The sequence below is a fragment of the Physella acuta genome, unplaced genomic scaffold, assembly GCF_028476545.2.
Source record: "Physella acuta isolate Inbredline_101_S28 unplaced genomic scaffold, ASM2847654v3 ptg000133l, whole genome shotgun sequence".
NCBI classification, from domain to species: Eukaryota; Metazoa; Mollusca; class Gastropoda; family Physidae; genus Physella; species Physella acuta.
In genome coordinates, this window is record NW_026731652.1 from 476,866 (window position 1) to 499,934 (window position 23,069).

A 23,069-nucleotide genomic window follows, 5' to 3' on the forward strand; every position below is an offset into this window, starting at 1 on the left:
TTTATCATATGATTTTGTGTCTATAACTGTATATATTTTCCCTCTAAGACAGGGGTCTCCAAACTACGGCCCGCGGGCCGGATGCTGCCCTCGAAGTCCTCTCATCCGGCCCGCGGAGATCTTTTTGTCCACGGGAAAAAAACGTTTGTTGGTGATGGCTGAGGAACTTTGGCCAGAAAAATCAAAGACATGCCTGGAAGAAACTGGCCCCCGAACTGAAATTTGATGGTTAATGCGGCCCTCGGACTCAAACGTTTGGAGACCCCTGCTCTAAGATATAAAAAATGTTTTAAAAAAATGATCCATTTGAAAAGTGATAGATTGGGGCGGATCAAGTTAAAGTGTACAATGGTAACATAAACATTGATGGCATCAGTTAAACATAATGTTTTAGATCTGTGAAAATTGTCAGCCAAACATTTCAGACCCACTAGTAGCTAGTTAGTTCTGTGGTAGTATGTGTTTCAATGTTAAAATATATAAACCGTAACAATTAAAGCTTCGTCGTTTTCTTGTCTTTATACTGTAAGACTTGGCATCAACCAAGCCCGACTATTGGTCGTGGTACCGTAAACCTCCAACACGACCAGGCCCGGCTATTGGTCGTGGTACTGTAAACCTCCACCACGACCAGACCTCAATGTTTGGGCAAGACCACCGTGCTCAGGACTGAGGCCGTGTGCACCAGCTCCGACACGGATGTGACGTTGGTGTTGTCCAGTCGACCTTGACCTGCCGGTGCTGTCTTGGCCCTGAGAGACTCGGCCATGTTGATCTGAGAGTCCCAGCCGTACGTCTTCTCCCCCCGGATCCTGGAACGAAACCCGGCCGTGTCAGGTTAGTAGATCAGCACATATTTTCATGTTTACATAGTAGCACAAGCATTGATATTTTAAGGTTAAGTAAACAACGTTAAAAATAATCGATTAATCACACTAAAAATACAATTATAAAATTTGAGCACAAAAAAATTTAACTTTCAAACAACAAAAAATTTCAGTAGAAAATAAGCTAGCAAAAATAGTTGAAAATAAATAATTTAACACAAAAAAATTGAAATAGTAAATGAGCTAGCAAGTAACAATGAAAGTAGCCTATTGAAAAACAAATTATAATTGAAGTAGAAAATAAGCTATGAAACAACGTTGGAAATAAACTATTGAACAAGGACACAGTTTAAAGTGTCGACCCTCACCTTCCCAGCAGGTGTCGAAACCCCGTCCTGAAGGTTTTGTTCATGGCGCCGTACATGATAGGGTTGATGGCGCTATGCGCATACATCAGTATGGTGGATGTGAACAGCACAGGCTGGTACCAGGAGGACAGCTGTGGACATACAGATGGTAATCTAGTATGTGGACATAATGGTGGTCTAATATGTGGACATACAGATGGTGGCCTAGTATGTGGACATACAGATGGTGGTCTAGTATGTGGACATACAGATGGTGGTCTAGTATGTGGACATACAGATGGTGGTCTAGTATGTGGACATAATGGTGGTCTAGTATGTGGACATACATATGGTGGTCTAGTATGTGGACATAATGTTGGTCTAGTATGTGGACATACAGATGGTGGTCTAGTATGTGGACATAATGGTGGTCTAGTATGGGGACATACAGATGGTGGTCTAGTATGTGGACATACAGATGGTGGTCTAGTATGTGGACATACAGATGGTGGTCTAGTATGTGGACAAACAGATGGTGGTTTGTTACGTGGACATAATGTTGGTCTAGTATGTGGACATACAGATGGTGTTCTAGTATGTGGACATAATGGTGTTCTAGTATGGGGACATACAGATGGTGGTCTAGTATGTGGACATACAGATGGTGGTCTAGTATGTGGACATAATGTTGGTCTAGTATGTGGACATACAGATGGTGGTCTAGTATGTGGACATACAGATGGTGGTCTAGTATGTGGACATACAGATGGTGGTCTAGTATGTGGACATACAGATGGTGGTCTAGTATGTGGACATACAGATGGTGGTCTAGTATGTGGACATACAGATGGTGGTCTAGTATGTGGACATACAGATGGTGGTCTTGTATGTGGACATACAGATGGTGGTCTTGTATGTGGACATACAGATGGTGGTCTAGTATGTGGACATACAGATGGTGGTCTAGTATGTGGACATACAGATGGTGGTCTTGTATGTGGACATACAGATGGTGGTCTAGTATGTGGACATACAGATGGTGGTCGAGTATGTGGATATAATGGTGGTCTAATATATGGACATAATATTGGTCTAATATATGGACATCATGTTAGTTTAATTTTCCGAGTCTCACTACCTTATATTTCGCGTCAATCGCTATTATTGTGAAATAATTTTTTTACTCGAATGTTTAATATTTCGAAAAAAATGAAAGCTATTTAAATATATTTTCCTATATTTACCCTTTTAAAAAAATTCAATTCAAACCTACGAGTATTTTTAGCGCAATTTCCATTCTGGAGAATTGCGTTTATTAACCCGTCATTTCTGGATGTATGAATGAATGGATGGATGGATGGATGGATGTGTGTCCGCAGCTTTAAGTCGTATCTCCTCCTCAACGAAGCAATATCGATGACTAGTTCCAAAGCAATTATGTTAAGCAAGTTACGAGGATGAGCATAGGCCATAAAAATTCCGGGTTTCTTTCATGTATTTCCCGGAAAAGCCAAAAAACCTCGAAAAAATGCAGTTTTTTGCCCATATCTCGGCAACCAGACCACTTAGCGACTTGAAACATGTACCAATCGATTCCTGCCATAATTTAGAACAATATTGCCGAAGAAAAAATATCCTCTCGTTCGGGCACAAATTTTAAAATTACATAAACACCTACAAACCAATCGTTCTTCTAGCTTGAACGCACCCCAGCATTATACGTCAGAGCTATTTTTAGATAACATAAGGAAATTGCGCATAAATGTCACTAGACTTTTTTAATTAATTTGTTTTTTACTTTCTCGTATATACGTAGTATAGAGAAAGTATTGTAATCGTGCAAAAAAAAATCGAGATTTTTACAAATCTCGACGTTTTACACCTCACTGATACGGAAAAACATAATTTTGCAATCTTGTCCGTATGTCTGTGTGTGTGTGTGTGTGTGTGTGTCGGTGTGTCTGTGTGTCTGTGTGTAAACACGATTACTTGAGTACCGTTACAGCTAGGTTGATGAAATTTCATATATAAGTATTATATCAAAATCGTAGATCCGTATCAACTTTTGAGCGATTTCCGATAACCGGAAGTGGTACTTTTTCTACTTTGAATTTTTCAAAAGCCTATAACTTGAGTACTAATTCAGATAGATAAATGAAATTTCACATGTAAGTAAAAGATCTAATTCTCTACCTTTTATCAAATTTTGAGTAATTTCCGTTGACCGGAAGTACTAATTTACGCTATTTCCGATTTCTCAAAAAACGCATGTAAATTTATAAAGTACTAATAATATTGCGCATTATTACGCACATTTGGTTTTGGTGCTCGCTTGGTGCGCAATTTTTTTTCTACTAGATTTTATTCTATTTTTAAAAGTTTAAGTAAACAAAAATCATGTCTATATTCCGAGTTGACATCCCACGTAGTGTTATATTAGAATATTCGAGAACGTTTAGGGGAGATCACTCCCGGTTTATTTATCTAAAGCAATAGTGTTTTTGTTAACAAATCTACGTATTTTAACAATCCTTTACCTTAATTCAGTGGTGTTTAATATTTCATTATTTCTAAAGGTTACTCGTAGCTTATGTTTCTTTAAGAGCTGCCAAATTGAACTTTTTACTTTATAACTATGTGTAAGTTTTTGACCTTCGAACTTTCATGGTCTTTAGTTCGTGTACCATTGTAAACGACTTTATCTCTGATGATTGAGTTAATTTGTAAAAGCTTTTAAAAGCTTTTAGCCCATACACGCTTGACAAGTTACTTTAGCTCTTCTGTGTACTTTTACTGAGCTATTACCCTACTCAAGCTCTTGCCTAAACTTACTTTAGCTCTTTATTCTGAGTAAGTTTTAACTCACAGTTCATGTACCTTTAACAACTTACTTTAGCTCTTTTATCTGTGTAAGTTTTAACTCACAGTTCATGTACCTTTAACAACTTACTTTAGCTCTTTTATCTGAGTTTTAATTCAGAGATCATCTACCTTTAACAACTTACTGTAGCTCTTTAATCTAAGTTTTAACCCAGAGATCATCTACCTTAGACAACTTACTTTAGCTCTTTAATCTAAGTTTTAACCCAGAGATCATCTACCTGTGATGACGCAAGATTACGTCAGACATGTTTAGCAGGTATAGGTTAGCAGAAACAGACTATAGGCCTAGTTGGTTGGTTAGAGAGGCCAATGGGCGCACAGGGCTGACCGGTCACGTGGGACGGTCAGCTGACCACTGAGGCGTGGGGCAGTAGAGCGATGGGCCAGGAGTTGTTAGGTAGCGGTCAGAGACGGCCGAGAAGGTATATAGTTAGGAGATCATGATTGGCTAGCGAAGGTAGAAGGTGTTAGGTTGTAGAATGTAGAGAACAGTTAGTGTTAGGATTGGTCATGGGAGTGCGTAGTAGTAGGTAGCATGTGGTATGAACAGTCAGTAGTAGAAGTAAATAGTACAGTGTAGATCAGTTAGGTAGAAACTTGAACATATATATCATTTTAATAAAGAACAATTATAGTTGAACTTGAACTGTGTGTTATTGGATCCATTCGTTCCGGCCTCTTAAAATCCCCACCCTCACAACTGGTGGAGCGCGGGTCGAGGACAGGAAAGACAGTACATATCGGTTTACTCATGACGGAGTGTACTGTTGTACAGCTTCCTTAACTCAACACAACAGCGGGTTTCTTCAACCGGAACGAGTTTGGATTAACAACACAAGGAAACAGTCAACATGTCCAAAAAGATAAGTACCTTCAAAATTTTTTTTAAACGTTTGGGTTTAGACTTGTGCTGGATATTTGGTGCCAGCGGTTTTTCTGCCTCTTTCTTATCTGTTTCTTCAACCACACTACCCTTAAAAATGCCTCCATTGTACGAAGTGGGCACTAAAACTGAACTTAAGTCAGGCCTAGAAGAGTCAGGTAGAATTGATAACTCGTTACTAGATATAAATGTTCAGAATACAGTCAAAGTGAAAAGCAATTCAAGAACTATTGAGGATCCAGATATTCTGGATGAATTGATTATTAGGCTTGGACAATACACGACAACAGAAAATCGAGACTGGTTATTAACTGTTAAAGAATTTGACGCAAAAACTCTAGATGATCCAGATGCTATGGAAGATTTGATCAATAGAATTGTAGATTATAAGGTAACCGGAGATCCAGATTCCTTGTTAAATGAAGAAGAATATGATGCAAAGAAAGATGCCGAGTTAGAAAAGAAACTTGCCGGAATTAAAGAAGAAACAGAAAGAATTCGTAAAGAAAGAGAAAAAATGAGAGAACTTCACCAAGCCAAACAAGAAACGGTGCAAAGTTTAGATACTAATAATAACAACCAGATAGCCCAAACAACATTTTACTATTCCTACGACTCAGATTCAGATGACACGTTCAGTGAAGCAAGCGAAATACCTACTACAAAAAGTGAAACACCACATACACCCCAAAAACATAATAGCGCAAATCACAACATTCAGATTAACTACAGTCAACAAAAACACAATTACAGTGTCAGATGCTACTATTGTAATAGAACAGGCCACAAACAAATAAATTGCAGAATACGATATTATGATATACGCCAACAAGATGCACAACGCAACAGACCAAAATATAGACAGATTAATAGAATAGCATTCATATCATCGTTTACAGAAGCCAGTAAAAGAACAGAGACATTTACGTCAAAAATTAATAGCAGATACGCCACAGCAATTAGGGACACACACTGCTCAACAGTGGCAGTACGTAACACATTCGTACAACACCACCAATACACAGGCAGAACACAACGTGTTCACAGCTCAAGAGGCAGCACATATGTTTGGCCAACAGCTATAGTCACCATAGCCACACCCTCAGCGTGTAAAACAGTTGAAGCAGCTGTTTTTAAAAACGGGCCATACGATGTGATATTAGGAAATATTAGAGGTGTGAAACAATTTAGAGTTGAAACTCGAGTGAACTACTTAGAACAACTAAGCCAACAACGCTCATCTTCAAGGAACGAACCTTACCAGAGACCACAGAGAAACAACCCTTCACAAAACCATAACCAACCAGTTGAAAGAATCCACCTACTAAACACATCAAGCTCGTTACCAACATTTAAGTCTAAAGTAAACGGACAGATAGTAAACGCAATTCGAGACACTGGTTGTTCGACAATGGCAGTAAAAGCCAAATTCGTTAAAACATGCCAATATACAGGCCAATATGTAAATGTGGAATTATTTGGCGGTATAATCGCAGAATACAAAACGGCATTGATCAATATTCAAACCCCATATCTAACTGGTCGTGTAATTGCTGTGGTCACTGACAATGGATCATATGATCTGATCATCGGAAACATAGTGAACAACGAAACTATTTCCCGAGTGGAAATCGACGATTGGGTACAAAGGGAAATAATTCAGATGGTCGAAACAAGAGAACAAGCAAGAAAAGCAAGAGAAAGCAACAAAAGTCATGAACCACCCGTCGACCTAAGTAGTCATCAAGCAGAAGACCAACATAACAACGCCATGGATAATACTGAGGCCAAAAACATTTGGGAACCAGAAAAATTTCAGTTAGCACAACAAGAAGACCCGTCACTAGAAAAGATATTTAGACTCGCCCGTAAACACTCAATCACTACATCGAGGTCATCAGAACACTCTTTCTTTATTAAGAATAACACGCTGCAAAGAAAATATAAAAGCAAAGGACAAGAAATAAACCAATTAGTAATCCCACAGAAATACAGACCACAAATTCTACACCATGCACACGACCTTACACTTGCAGGACACATGGGAAGAAAGAAAACAAAACAAAGAATTGAAACTACCTTCTACTGGCCGGGCATGGACAAAGACATCTCACAGTACGTGAAGTCATGTCAGACATGCAGGAATAGAGATACCACTAGACCATCCCAAGCCCCATTACAAACCACTGATTTAGCTAACAGACCATTCGAAAAAATAGCGATAGATATCATAGGACCACTGCCTACCCCATCAAAACGTGGTCACCGATACATCCTCACAATAGTCGACTTTGCAACACGTTGGCCAGAAGCCTTCCCACTAAAGACGATAACATCTGAGGATATAGCAGGCGCTCTACTCACGTTCTTCTCAAGAACCGGGTTCCCGGACACCATACTGTCAGATCGGGGCACACAATTTACCTCCGACTTAACGAGACAACTCACGAGTGTGCTGGGGATTAAGCAAGCATTCACGACGCCCTATCACCCTCAAAGCAATGGCGTGTGTGAACGACTAAACGGCACCATTAAATCGTTACTAGACAAAGTCTCTAAAGACAACCCAGAAAACTGGGATACCATGCTACCATGTATCCTATTCGCCTACCGAGAAATACCTCATTCTTCTACTGGATTTTCTCCATTCGAACTCGTCTACGGCGCCAACCCCAAAGGCCCCATGGATATACTTAGGACACTTCTCTACAAACAGAACATAGAACAAGAAACCAGAACAACATATGAAGCCATTGTCAATCTTAGAGAAAATATAATCAATGCACGCCAGGAAGCAAAGCTCGCGCTACAAGAAAAGGGAGAAATAGCAAGACACAGGGTGAACAGGAATAGAAAGCTACGTCAGTTCACAGTAGGGGAACCGGTCAGAATACTGTTACCTTCTAAGCACAACAAATTACAGCTTGCATGGCAGGGTCCATTCACAATCACAGCCAAAATTTCAAATGTAGATTACCAAGTCGAAATAAAGGGGAATAAAAAAACGTTTCACACAAATATATTGAGCCCTTACACCTTAAGACCAGAAGAGCTGGAAATTAAACAAACGGCAACAATAAACTGCGCAGAGTTACACGAAGATGACACAGACTCGATCGGCAAAATATACACATTACCTACTGGCAAGGAAACATGGCAAGATATAAAAATCGGCAGAATGCCGCCAGAAATCGAAAAACAAATCAAGGAAATATTAGAAAAATTTAAAGAGGTACTGTCCCCACAACCTGGTAAAACAGATACAATAGTCCATGATATTAAGTTGACTTCACTTAGAGCAACCAAAATGCCCGCATACAACATACCCATACATCACAGAGAAAACGTACAAAACCAAATCCAGGATTTATTACAAGCTGGAATAATAGAACATTCCGACTCCTCATATGCTGCACCTATCGTATTGGTAAAGAAAAAATCCCACGACCTTAGACTGTGTATTGATTACAGACAACTGAACAGCATTACAATACCAGACGCAGAACCAATGCCAAATCCAGAAGACTTATTTGCTAAACTTAAACAGGCTAAATACTTTACAAAGCTTGACTTATCCAGGGGTTATTGGCAGATACCAATAAAAGAAGATGTGAGACACCTCACAGCCTTTATAACACCATTTGGCTTGTTCCAGTGGAAGTACATGAGTTTCGGGCTAATGAACGCACCGGCTACCTTCAACAGACTCATGCGAAAAATACTACAAGGTCGAGACGACCTCATATCCTACTTGGATGACATATGTCTGTTCCACAACACCTGGCAAGAGCATGTGAGAGGACTGGAAACACTGCTGGAAATATTAAAGCAGCATGGACTAACTGCTAAACCTAGCAAAATAGAGATCGGAATGGAAGAGATAGAATTTTTAGGTCACTCAATTTCACAGGGTCAACAAAAGCCACTCCAAGCTACAGTGAATAAAATACTTGACATAAACGTGCCGACATCAATTAAAGAGGTCCGTAGCTTAATCGGTCTGTGTAACTACTATAGGAAGTTTATACCCAATTTCGCCACCATCATAGAGCCACTAACGAATTTAACAAAAACGGACAAAAAGAATAAGAAACTACTGTGGACAGAAAAATGTGAAACAGCACTAGACAGAGTAAAACAAGCATTCGCATCGGAACCTATTCTCAGATTACCAAATACAGATCAACCCTTTATCCTCTGCACGGATGCCTCTTCGGTCGGTATAGGTGCATGTCTTTTACAAGAATTTAACAATGAACTCCACCCAGTTCAATACATTAGCCGAAAATTGTCGTCAGCTGAGAAAAACTACGCAGTCGTTGAGAAAGAATGTCTGGCCATAGTCTGGGCCATAAACAAGTTTGCCAGATACCTGGCCGGTGCACACTTCACTTTACAGACCGACCACGCGCCCCTACAAGCACTAAAAACAAAGAAGCTGTCAAACGCAAGACTGGTACGCTGGGCACTGAGCTTACAAGATTATCAATTTGACATTGTTCCTGTCCCCGGCACACAAAACGTGTTGGCCGACACGCTGTCACGCAACTAGAACATAGGTCATACAACTCTGGTCATCAAGAATGTTAGGAATTAAGTCGCCGAGAAATCGGCGTGAAGTAAAAGTCAGAACTGAAGCCAAAGAAGTCATTTGAAGTCAGTCAAGTCAGTCAATAAGTTGTTGAAGTCGTAGTTGAGGTCATAGTGTCTTTAGTGACGTAGTTGAAGTCATGTTGCAGTCAAAGAAAAGTCTTTGAAGTTATATTAAAGTCGTTGAGGTCATAGTGAAGAAGGGAAATCGTCGAAGTCAAGGAAAGACGTTTAAGCCGTCGAAGTCAAAGTGAAGACGTTATTTAAAGTCGTCGAAGTCAAAGGGAAGTCTTTGAAGTCATATTGAAGTTGTTGAAGTCAAAGTGAAGTATTTGAAGTCATATTGAAGTTGTTGAAGTCAAAGTGAAGTATTTGAAGTCATATTGAAGTCGTTGAAGTCAAGGAAAAGTCATTGAAGTCAAAGTGAAGACGTTTAAGTCGTCGAAGTTTAAGTCAGTCAGTGAAGTCTTTTAAGTTGAATTGAAGTCAGTCAGTGAAATCTGTCGTCTAGGTCAAGTTAGTCGGCAAATGGAAGTAGTTGAAATCGTCGAAGTAAAGTTAATCGTGAATGGGAAATAAGTCGTAAATTGAAGTCAGTGAAGTTACTGAAGTCAGTTAAAGTGAAATAAGGCAAGCTACTGAAGTCATAAGTGAAGTCAGTCATTAAGTCAAGCCAGCCAGTTTTTTGTCAGAAGTCAGATAGTGAGAGCTGCTCCACTATATGATTACGTGTTCAAATGTTATTTGAAACGGCACGATTATTTATATACACTTACATGTCTATTCTTTTTTGTGAAGCTATTTCTAAGCTCTAGTAGTGTTTACGTCTATTGAGTTTATTAGGCTTTACAGATTGTTGTTAGATTAGAGTGTACTGATTTTTTATTTGGTTATGTTGTAATGTTATTTTTATATGTTGTTGTGCTGCCAGACAAATGTTCAGCACGTATAAATTTGGGATTGAGTTTTTTTAATGGAAGGTACCTCTGTCTGAATACTTGTCTGCGCGGGCACTAAATTGTTCACGTAAAGCCATTGCTCATAGTCTCGAAATGCCATTTCAGACCCACTACGCTAATTCAGAATGAGACGAGATGAAGCAGACACTTCAAAGAATGCCGCCACCTGAAGCCCTGATTACGTTGAATTACCTGGACAGCGAACAGCCTTGCTTAACAGAGAATTGCCCTGGTCAAGACAGCGGACGCATCGCCACCGCTTCGCCCCCGCACTGGGGTTGAATAACAGACCGCCAGCTACATACACCTACGTCGGCACATACAAAGGGTAGAAGATCCATCGTCCAAGTTCCCAGCGTCGGAACGTTATGTCATTGTTCGCCACCGCATCGGACAGCTCCAGTTCATCGTGTAACCAGTCTACGTGGACATCTCAACCAGCGTTGAGATTGTTGCGTCATCACATTGACCAACGAAGTTACGCATACACCCGCCTCACGGAAATTTACATCAAAACTCGCCACAACCCACCCACCACAGAGGAACGCCAACAATTACATAACTTACACCTACACTTACACTGCTCGCTGAGCCGTTCAACCAGTTACACATTACCACTAAGATTGGCTCAAGGCCAGTACACGACAACCTAGCCAGAGCTGAGTTACACATGATTGGAATTCACACATACCATGAAACATAGACATACATTATCAAGCAGAAAAACTCAACGTCAAGATACTTACACGAGAACTAGAACAATGACATTTTTTTTTTCAGGAACACAGACACAGATTTTATGTTTTTTTAAACTGTGCTGTCCCATTTTGTATTTGATTTATATGATTGATGTTAGGGATAGAATAGAGTAGTAAGATAGATAGTTGTTGATGTATTAGATTAGTAGCAGACGCTGAAAAATATAATTTGTCAGCTACAGAAAGGGAGGGAGATATGTGATGACGCAAGATTACGTCAGACATGTTTAGCAGGTATAGGTTAGCAGAAACAGACTATAGGCCTAGTTGGTTGGTTAGAGAGGCCAATGGGCGCACAGGGCTGACCGGTCACGTGGGACGGTCAGCTGACCACTGAGGCGTGGGGCAGTAGAGCGATGGGCCAGGAGTTGTTAGGTAGCGGTCAGAGACGGCCGAGAAGGTATATAGTTAGGAGATCATGATTGGCTAGCGAAGGTAGAAGGTGTTAGGTTGTAGAATGTAGAGAACAGTTAGTGTTAGGATTGGTCATGGGAGTGCGTAGTAGTAGGTAGCATGTGGTATGAACAGTCAGTAGTAGAAGTAAATAGTACAGTGTAGATCAGTTAGGTAGAAACTTGAACATATATATCATTTTAATAAAGAACAATTATAGTTGAACTTGAACTGTGTGTTATTGGATCCATTCGTTCCGGCCTCTTAAAATCCCCACCCTCACACTACCTTTAACAACTTACTTTAGCTCTTTTATCTGAGTTTTAATTCAGAGATCATCTACCTTTAACAACTTACTTTAGCTCTTTAATCTAAGTTTTAACCCAGAGATCATCTACCTTTAACAACTTACTTTAGCTCTTCTGTCCTTGTAGTTCTCGTATATAGTGACCACTTGAAAGGGGACGGTACACGCCATGAAGGTCACCAACAGAATAAACAGCATCTTTATAACCTGGGTAGAGAAGGGGATTCGTGAATGTCACCAACAGAATAAACAGCATCTTTATAACCTGGGTAGAGAAGGGGATTCGTGAATGTCACCAACAGAATAAACAGCATCTTTATAACCTGGGTAGAGAAGGGGATTCATGAAGGTCACCAACAGAATAAACAGCATCTTTATAACCTGGGTAGAGAAGGGGATTCATGAAGGTTACCAACAGAATAAACAGCATCTTTATAACCTGGGTAGAGAAGGGGATTCATGAAGGTTACCAACAGAATAAACAGCATCTTTATAACCTGGGTAGAGAAGGGGATTCGTGAATGTCACCAACAGAATAAACAGCATCTTTATAACCTGGGTAGAGAAGGGGATTCATGAAGGTCACCAACAGAATAAACATCATCTTTATAACCTGGGTAGAGAAGGGGATTCATGAAGGTTACCAACAGAATAAACAGCATCTTTATAACCTGGGTAGAGAAGGGGATTCGTGAAGGTTACCAACAGAATAAACAGCATCTTTATAACCTGGGTAGAGAAGGGGATTCATGAAGGTTACCAACAGAATAAACAGCATCTTTATAACCTGGGTAGAGAAGGGGATTCGTGAAGGTTACCAACAGAATAAACATCATCTTTATAACCTGGGTAGAGAAGGGGATTCATGAAGGTCACCAACAGAATAAACATCATCTTTATAACCTAGGTAGAGAAGTGGATTCATGAAGAAAGCAGAGATTGGGAATGGTAGAACTTACGACTGCTAGCCCGAAACGTCTTGCGTTCAGATCCAGGGATCGAGTAAATAAAAACGTGTCTGAGTCCACCCAGCTCTGATGGGTACCTGGCTCACTTTGGGGAAACTAAGGCGAATTGTAATTTTTGAAATCTCAGGTCAAGATGACTCAAATGTTTTAATACGTCGTGTTATACATTGATTAATAATGAAAATTAATGTCAATTGTGATGGTAAACATTCACAAACGAAGGAGGTTGTGTCACATGTTTATCAAACCAGTTCCCTCCTCCCCACCCCTTAAGTAAAAGTTGAGGAGAATCACTTACCTTTCTAACAGACCGGCTTTGTATGGCTGATATAACCACTTACCTTTCTAGCAGACCGGCTTTGTACGGCTGATATTCCGATGTGGTTGTTGTTTGTCATCCGGCTAAACCGTAACCGGTGGATGATGACGGTGTAGATGAGGGTCATGATGAGCATGGGGATCCAGTTGAGGGCGGCGATGACCACTGCCCAGAAGATTCTTTCAGCCAGGATGCCGTTATCACAGGAACCGTCGGATAGAACCATCACCTGGGGTCGATTTTCATTCAACTATTTTAATACCGTATCACGGGAACCATCAATTGAGGTCGATTTTAATTCAACTATTTTAATACCGTATCACGGGAACCATCAATAGAGGTCGATTTTACTTCAACTATTTTAATACCGTATCACGGGAACCATCAATTGAGGTCGATTTTAATTCAACTATTTTAATACCGTATCACGGGAACCATCAATTGAGGTCGATTTTAATTCAACTATTTTAATACCGTATCACGGGAACCATCAATTGAGGTCGATTTTAATTCAACTATTTTAATACCGTATCACGGGAACCATCAATTGAGGTCGATTTTAATTCAACTATTTTAATACCGTATCACGGGAACCATCAATTGAGGTCGATTTTAATTCAACTATTTTAATACCGTATCACGGGAACCATCAATAGAGGTCTATTTTAATTCAACTATTTTAATACCGTATCACGGGAACCATCAATTGAGGTCGATTTTAATTCAACTATTTTAATACCGTATCACGGGAACCATCAATTGAGGTCGATTTTAATTCAACTATTTTAATACCGTATCACGGGAACCATCAATTGAGGTCGATTTTACTTCAACTATTTTAATATCGTATCACGGGAACCATCAATTGAGGTCGATTTTAATTCAACTATTTTAATACCGTATCACGGGAACCATCAATTGAGATCGATTTTAATTCAACTATTTTAATACCGTATCACGGGAACCATCAATTGAGGTCGATTTTAATTCAACTATTTTAATATCGTATCACGGGAACCATCAATTGAGGTCGATTTTAATTCAACTATTTTAATATCGTAGCACAGGAACCATCAATTGAGGTCTATTTTAATTCAACTATTTTAATACCGTATCACAGGAACCATCAATTGAGGTCTATTTTAATTCAACTATTTTAATACCGTATCACGGGAACCATCAATTGAGGTCTATTTTAATTCAACTATTTTAATACCGTATCGCAGTAACCATCAATTGAGGTCGATTTTCATTCAACTATTTTAATACCGTATCACGGGAACCATCAATTGAGGTCGATTTTAATTCAGCTATTTTAATACCGTATCAGATAGGACCATTACCTGAGGTCTATTTTCATTCAACTATTTTAATACCCTATCACAGGAACGACAACATTCATTTTTGTACGTTTTGCCTTTAGGGTAATATAGTTTAATTTTTTTTTAAATAATAGCTAAAAGAAAGACATTTCATTTTTAAAGAAAAAATGTTTCACAATTTGCAAATGTATGGAGCTTGAAAACATTTTTTACCTTTTAAATCTATATTTGTCTTTACTTAAATCAACCCGACAATTTCACCCACCATTTACATAGGACAAAGTTAAATTGGTTATATTTTAATATGAATTGGTGTTTTATGTGTCATGTGACCTCGTCTCTCTGGGTGGGCCTATATATTGAATTGTATAGCGTATCGCGCTTTTTATCAGCTTTTATTTATTTCCCAAAGTTTGATTTTTTTTTATTGTGAGTTATCGTATATTTAGTAACTTAATTTAGACTCAATTCTAATGCAGCGATTTTATTCACACTTTCCAGCGCAAGAATATTTATTTTCTAATTTTATTAGATGCTAAATTGGTCATTAAAAATTAATTAAACGATTTCGAAATGAAGGGTTAAAAAACAGATTAAATAATAGCGATCACTCGATCAGCTAGCAGACAAAGGTGAACTGTTTGTCACGGCTGGTTGATTTTCTGTTTCTACCTATGAACAGCCACCTAGAAAGGGCCGATAACTGTCTTTGAGAAGGGGCAGGCAACTTTCTTTTAGGAATTGCTAGCTCCTGGTCGGGTTTTAACGGGATTTTAGTCGCAGCCTATGTAGTGTCAACTTAATTCAAAACTAATGAGGGAAGATGTGGATAATAAAATAAATATTTAAAGCATTTTATAATATAGCTTTTAAATGCAATAAAAAAATAAGAAAATAAAACAAAATTGCAGCCTTTATCAAAAACTTTGGTTGCAAAAATATGTAAAAGATATCATTAAATTATTCATACTTTCATGCTCCAAAACACATGAGTCATCGTAATCTTAGAATTTGATTTACAAAAAAAAAAAAAAAAAAAAAAAAAAAAAAAAAAAAGAATTTGATTTACAAAATACACAGACATCGAGTTAAAAAAAAAGCTGTCCTTCAAGCGAAGCTAAGATATGGGTTGGCATCCTTTTGAGATGGAAGAGCCAAATGTTACTATTTTCAAAATTTCACAGTATTTAAAGAGCCACTAACATTTTTTTAAAAAGTATTTGGTATTTGATCAGGATTAGGTAGATAAATTGTATTTGCTATTTAAAATATATACCATTAAATATAAAATAATATGTATTCATATAAAAACATACATATGTTTCGCCAGAATATTAACCTTAGAAATCAAATAATATAACTATAGGACTATCGAAATCCACTACAGTAGCTGTTAAATTTTTCACTTTTTTTTTCTTGACGGATATCCCCGGCTCAGACTCAGAAGGTGTCTCCCATTAGCCAGGCAGGCTTCAACAAACTCCGACTCACTGGCTTGGTTTGAATACCGTGTGTAGTTCGCTTCTGTCCTTTGGTTCTCACTAGGCTTATCTTCTACCCACTGAACGCAGGGTAAACTCGTACCCCACCGTCCAGTGCCGGCTAAACAGTAGGAAGCTAATAACTTTTAAAAACTACGTCACTCAGGTCAAATTAATGATTCCTGACAGATAGAGAAATGCATTCTGAATAAAATAACATTCCCCATTCAACGATATTCGAAAAACGTCGGCACTTGAGCAGTGGCAAGCATGGAATGGTTGTCACGGGGCTGGCTACAGCACAGCTGTGGGGCTGGACCTAGTGCACAAGCGACTGTCAGCTCTCTGTATACTTTTTTACTGCACCTATTCTCACTGTTCTCTGATGAGTTTTTTTATCCTGTTTAAAGTTGAGTTTCTTTACAGTATAATATTCGCTGCGAGTTTTGAAAGTGAAATAATATAACTTTTAATATTTGTGCAAGGAGCTGGAGAGCCGCATCTTGACATCAAAAGAGCCGCATGCGGCTCGCGAGCCGCAGGTTGACGACCCCTGAGCTAAGACAAAGACTGGGAACTCTCACTTCACTAAATAAATATATGTAAAAAAATGGAAAAATAAATAAAGTATTTATTTTAATTAAGACAGTCTCAAGCCAACATCACTCGATCAGCCCTCCAGTAAATCAACGTTAGAACAGTCTTCTGTTTCCCAGGTTTTAAAAGTGCACAATCTGAATGGTAGAAAGAGATACACACATCACCCACCCTCACACATACCCCCCCCCCCCCCCCACACCCAACCGGACAGGGGGATGAATCAGGGTAGCGTGCCCTCATCGCCAGAGGTAAATTTTGTGTCCTGGAAAATGTTGGAATGATAGATCAGTATGTGTATTACAGAGACACTTCTCCCACGTTCATTTCTATTTCTGTCCATGGGTGACTACAATGTGAACTTTTGACTTCGCAGCTGAGGATGGAGCACAGTAAACTAAGCAGTGAAAAGAAACAGAGTTTGAACACCTTATTTTAGTATAGTGCAATTTTATTTTCTCCATTTAATTACTATAAATACAATTGATGTTCATGTCTTTTAAGCTGTGTAGAACCATCAAATAAATTGTTATTACTATTTTAAATGTTTAAAATAAATTAAAAAAAAAACTGTGGGAGGACTGCTATAGATAAAGATGTTTGAAAGGGAAGAATGTTGTCTCATTGTAATCAACATAACTTTTCTGGTTGGTTAAAATTTGTATCATTTTAATTCTCTGCAATCCCAAATTTATTTCAGCTCTACTTAAAAGCCCCCCCCCCCCCCCAGCCCACCACGCCGATGGGGAAAAAATCCCCTGAATCATCTTTTAATTACACATTTGCATTTTCAGTTTTTTTTAAACAAAATTGTAATTAGACGTTTTGTATTAGATCTATGTATAAGTAAACCATCTTAAATGAATGAAAGTAGGCTACAAGTAAGAAAGAAGTATTACTATTATAAATCTGTATCAGTCCTCAAAAGCCGTTGATGAAAACTGTAATACTAAATCGAACATGCAAGGCAAACTGACGCTGTAAATTATATGTCTGAGGCAAAAAAAAACAAGAGAAAAAAAAATTATCGAAAGCTTTTATTTAGTTCAAATGTCTGTTTGTTAGTTTGATTTACGTGGATTTGTGGCATAAATAGTAAGTCGCTTTTAATCCACTCCTAATGCACCGGTTTCGTTCAAACTTTCCAGATCGATAAGTTTTCTATGAAAATGCAATAGTGTCTCATTTTTCATCTGTATTTCACATTATATAGTCATAGAAATATAATTCTAATATTATTAAACTCAATAATAAAAGGGGAGGTAACAAGATTTAAATTCTAGCCATCGCCAGAGCAACTATGGCAACGTTAAAAAAAATTCTATTCTTCACGGCTGATTAATTTTTTGCCTGAGCTTCGTTCGACCGTGGACCGAGAAGGGGCAGATAATTGTCATGTAGAGACAAGTTACTGAACGGACTTTAAGGCAATTATTTTTAGTCGTATGTGGTATCAACTTCATTTAGTACGTTTAACTAAAAAGATGAAAAATAAAAGAATGTTTAAAAGACTTCTTAAATAAGAAAAACAACATATTAAACGCACTCGATTTTTCTTAAATAAGAAAAACAACATTTTAAACGCACTGAAAACAAAAATAAAATAAAAAACGTATTCTCTTCCTTGAATAAAATCATTTATTCTCACATTTATGTTCTTATTTTAAGTGCTTATGAGTAAAAACATTTTTACTTTCTCGTATATACGTAGTATAGAGAAAGTATTGTAATCGTGCAAAAAAAAAAATCGAGATTTTTACAAATCTCGACGTTTTACACCTCACTGATACGGAAAAACATAATTTTGCAATCTTGTCCGTATGTCTGTGTGTGTGTGTGTCTGTCTGTCTGTCTGTCTGTCCGTGTGTAAACACGATAACTTGAGTACCGTTACAGCTAGGTTGATGAAATTTCATATATAAGTATTTTATCAAAATCGTAGATCCGTATCAACTTTTGAGCGATTTCCGATAACCGGAAGTGGTACTTTTCCTACTTTGAATTTTTTAAAAGCCTATAACTTGAGTACTATTTCAGATAGATAAATGAAATTTCACATGTAAGTAAAAGATCTAATTCTCTACCTTCTGTTAAATTTTGAGTAATTTCCGTTGACAGGAAGTAGTAATTTACGCTACTTCCGATTTCTCAAAAAACTAATGTAAATTTTAAAAGTACTAATAATATTGCGCACTATTATACACACCTTTATTAGGCGTTCGCTTGGTGCGCAATTGTTTTTTACTGAGATTCTATTCTATTTTTAAAAGTTTTAGTATTTAAAATGGATTAAAAATCATAACTATATCCCCAGTTACCATCCCCTTGTTGTTTTATATAAGAATATTCGAGAAAGTTTAGGGGAGATCACTACCGGTTTATTTTATATTTCATTTTATATTTAATTTATTTGTGATGTAATACATTGAACAAAAAAGCCAATACGTTGCTCGCATGTTCGATTATTCCCTACGAGCTGACCCGCGGCGTATCATACGCCGCTATTTAGTTGATTTATTTTCTACTTTTCAGTAGTTCATAGTTAATTAATTCGACACTACCCTCCCTTCCATTTCTACTTCCCCACCCCCCCCCCCCCAACCCTCTGTCATTGCGAAAGAATCAGTCCGTGACGACAGTTTACGGACAACAATGAAAAGATCTAGCAGAACTTAATACCTCTCCTTAGTTTCAAATCGGGTATAAGCTAAATTATTTGCCCCTAATTCGACCGGGCTCTACGATTGTAAACATTCGGGGTGAACCTTTGTTACCAGAATGGTGGGGGTGGTAGCTATATGCCTAGAGAGCGGGGGAGTAACGGCGTGCGTTTACGTGGTGGTGTCTCACATGGTCCCCATGAAGAGAATTATATATAGAGAAAGATAATTTTAGACTATTGTCCCGGTTTGTTTATATTACCATGGGGCTACAAGAACATCGAAAATTGTTTTGACATTTCTAAATATTTTATTTACCAAACATATTAATAGTAACAACAATTCATCTAATACATAGAAAATGCACATAAAATAACTACTGGTTTCAACAATGTACCTTTAAATGTTACCAGAACGTGATGCAGCATTTTAGATAAACATTGCTAACTCGACGTAATTGATAAACATTTAATCTAAGCTGGGTTAGATTAATTTTAGTGATATTGAAATCTGCCCTCTACTTCCTGTTACTGTATTTCTATGATCTCTGGGAAATTCGAGAACAACGCGCCAATAAAAATATTCGAGCCGGCTTCCTGTCAGGGACTTCAAAGTCCGACTCTTGAACCGAATCAAACCTTGCGGAAATGGAACGAAAAACTAGGTCATTCGCGAGAGACGGAGTAGTGCCCCTTGAGCTATCGATTTCATCGGAACATACTTGACCTATTGGAACCTATAATGCTATTATATTTGTATGGTCATAATTATGTTTAAAATGTTTAACGTTATAGAAGATTAAACTTTAACTGTAGTTTTTTTTTTTTTTTTTTTTTTTTTTTTTTTTTTTTTTTTTTTTTGAGTGTTTTTAAACATCAGATGTTTAGATGATTGAAAGAGTGGAGTAAATACAAAGCGTTACGTATGAACACTGAGCGACGCAGTGGTGTAGGCAGGGTGCGGGGGTCAGGTCCAACTCCCCCCCCCCCCCATGGACCCCTGTGTAAAAAAATGTTACTGTCATAATACCACTGTTACTTATTTAAATCTACTTCTGAATCGGTATATAATATAATTGTATATGTATGTTTAGAACAGTCATCTAAAAACTGACGCTATATTCCCACTAAATTGGTTATCCCCCCCCCCACCCAAAACCCTAACCCCCCCCCCCCCCCTCCACCTAACCACCTGAAACGGGACAGGCTGTAGGTGTGAAGAGCGACATTAATGTCACACCTAGGTATACGCTGGGTAGGATAATTGACTTAAAGTGACCGGACAGTGGTGAATGAAGTTGAACCCCCCCCCACCCCCAACCCACCCCGAACTGATCTGTTATAGACGTCGAGTGACGTATGAAGAATGTGTGAAACGTGAACCTTTTCTGATTATCGTCTTGCTTAAACAACTTTTGGTATGAACATTTCGCTCGAAAATATCAAACATGATTTTTGTATGGGGGAATAAATACTTTTAAAGTTGTGTTTTTTATTTGACTCTAGAAGACTTTGCTCACAGTATTTGATTGATTGTACGATGTACTGTGAATTATTATTTGTTCAAGTGAGAATTATAGACGTGTTCATTTTTATATTGGAATGGTCTTTTTTGATTAACTGTTTAATGGGGACACCCCCCCCCCCCACACACACACACACACACGCACACACCTCCCACCTCATTGGTGATTTTCTTATTAATATTTCATAGCGACCTTTACATTGATCGTATTTTTATTACTGCTATATAGCCAGTCTCTCCTTGATTGGTTTCTGATTAATGTTTCGTATTTTATTGATGTTAAATAGCGAACCTTCTAGAATGTTTTACACGATACGGTGAGTGTAAAAAAATACCTAAGTACATTATTTGATAAATATGTGTGTAAAATCGTGATCATTTACTGGCCAAATGTGTGTGTAAAATCGGGATAATTTACTGGCCAAATGTGTGTAAAATAGTGATAATTTACTGGCCAAATGTGTGTAAAATCGTGATACTTTACTGACCAAATGTGAGTGTTAAAAATGTAAGTAACTTACAGGCCAAACGTCATGACAGAAGGTCTCCCTGTAGTTTGACCACTGCCTCTCCGTGTAGGTGTAGAACAGCAGGGGCGGCACCCCGATGGAGACGGCACAGACCCACACCATGGCCGTCACTAGCCTGACCTTCCTCTGGGTGACCCGGGCCTTGAGGGGAAACACGATGGCGAAAAACCTGTCCCCGGCGATAGCCATCATGGTGAAGGACATGGCGCACATGGCACTGACTGGTGGCGAAAGGTGAAGGCCGTTAGAGATAGGACATTGTGCTAACTGTAAATGTGACACTATTGTTAAATGAACAACACTACTAGAGATAGGACATTGTGTTGACTTGGTTAGTGACACTATTGTTAAAGGGACAAAACTGTTAGCAGGACAATACGCACATTGCGTTGCTAATAGAGATAATGCGCGAGCATTGCGTGCGTTGCTTTAAAAGGGGAATAACTCACCTACTTGTGTGACGTTAAAGGGGAATAACTCACATACTTGTGTGACGTTAAAGGGGAATAATTCAACTACTTGTGTGACGTAAAAGGGGAATAACTCACCTACTTCTGTGGCGTAGACGGGAGTAATTTACCCACAAGCAGGCTTGAAATGGGGAATAATTCAACCACTACTTTTATCAAATGCGAGAAAAATTAAACTAATGAATGAAATGCAAGTGGCGAAACTCCCCTATTAGTGTAAAGGGGATATAAGTGATGTTAAAAAGTAATAACTCAACTTTTATAATGACGTGAAAGAAACAACTCACTCTGTACGAAAGCGTTCAACTTGCAGAGAATGCCCCCTAAGATCCAGCCGCCAGTGACGTAGGTGGTCACGTGAATCCACAAAGGGAAGCAAGCGATGAGCAGGTCGGCGACCGCCAAGTTGACAATGTAAAAGTTGATGGTCGTCCGCATCTTCTTCGAGAGGCTGACGATGACGATGATGAGGACGTTGCCGAAGAAAGCGATGAGCAGGATCAGGCCACTGACCACACTCTTCAAGACCAGCTCCCACAGGGGATACTGGGTTGGGATTCTGGGATATGGGATCTTGCTGACGTCATAGCTGTAGCTACTCTGGCAGGATACGGTCTTGGTGGTTCCCTGGGTGGCGTAGGATGTCTCCGAGGGGTAGGAGGAGGCGGACGTCATGGGCGTGAGGGGTGAGGAGAGTGAAGTCATGGTGTTGTGTGACGGCAGCAGGGAGATGACGTCATCGAGTAGGTTCAAACTAAAGAGGTTTTGACTTGTTAGGTTGCCGACGTCAACGAATGTCTCTAGATTCATCATATTGGTTCACGGTTGGGATAGGTTTATCTGAAATTTTTGACAAAATACAGACAGATACTAGGCGATTCTAAAGCAATAGGACCACAAGGTTGGGTGTCACCCGTTTTTTACTAATGGCGTCAGTCAAAATCACCCCCTCCCATATGTCCCGTCACATGTTTGCTTTGGTGTCACTCTCTCTCCCATTTTGTATCAACTTAAATGGAGGCAGCTTTACTTTACAATTTTAAAAAATTTGCCCTACCCCCCACCACCAGAAATGGTGTCTCCGATTGACCTCCCCCACTCGCCCCTCCCCAGTCCTCGCCTTATGTTACCACTGTACTGAGTCTATGTCAGTATGGAAGTTTTAATCTGAAGTCATCAACAGAGTTTCTTCCAGGCATTTCTTCGGTGGGGGGGGGGCATATCCCCCCGAATAAAATCTACCCCCCCCCC

At 38.8% G+C, this 23,069-nt stretch overlaps 1 protein-coding gene across 1 annotated transcript; it reads right to left on the reverse strand.

Annotated features, from left to right (window-relative positions):
• Nucleotides 1-637: 637 nt before the first annotated feature.
• Nucleotides 638-22,631, reverse strand: LOC131935171 (trissin receptor). The gene is made up of 6 exons (XM_059291540.1): nucleotides 22,106-22,631; nucleotides 21,340-21,569; nucleotides 13,257-13,463; nucleotides 12,053-12,154; nucleotides 1,196-1,326; nucleotides 638-812 (listed from the first exon to the last, which is right to left on the reverse strand). Exons 1-6 carry the CDS (start codon nucleotides 22,629-22,631, stop codon nucleotides 638-640), a joined length of 1,371 nt encoding a protein of 456 aa, XP_059147523.1.
• Between the last annotated feature and the right edge of the window lie 438 nt (nucleotides 22,632-23,069).

Bases quoted from the DNA above. Each gene is read 5' to 3' on its own strand.
- LOC131935171 (XM_059291540.1), bottom strand. From the start codon at position 22,631: ATGATGAATCTAGAGACATTCGTTGACGTCGGCAACCTAACAAGTCAA. The intron at 21,570-22,105 runs GTGAGTTGTTTC...TTTCGCCACCAG, and splicing joins GTTGAACGCTTTCGTACAGA to TCAGTGCCATGTGCGCCATG. The intron at 813-1,195 runs GTGAGGGTCGAC...GTTTCGTTCCAG, and splicing joins TTTCGACACCTGCTGGGAAG to GATCCGGGGGGAGAAGACGT.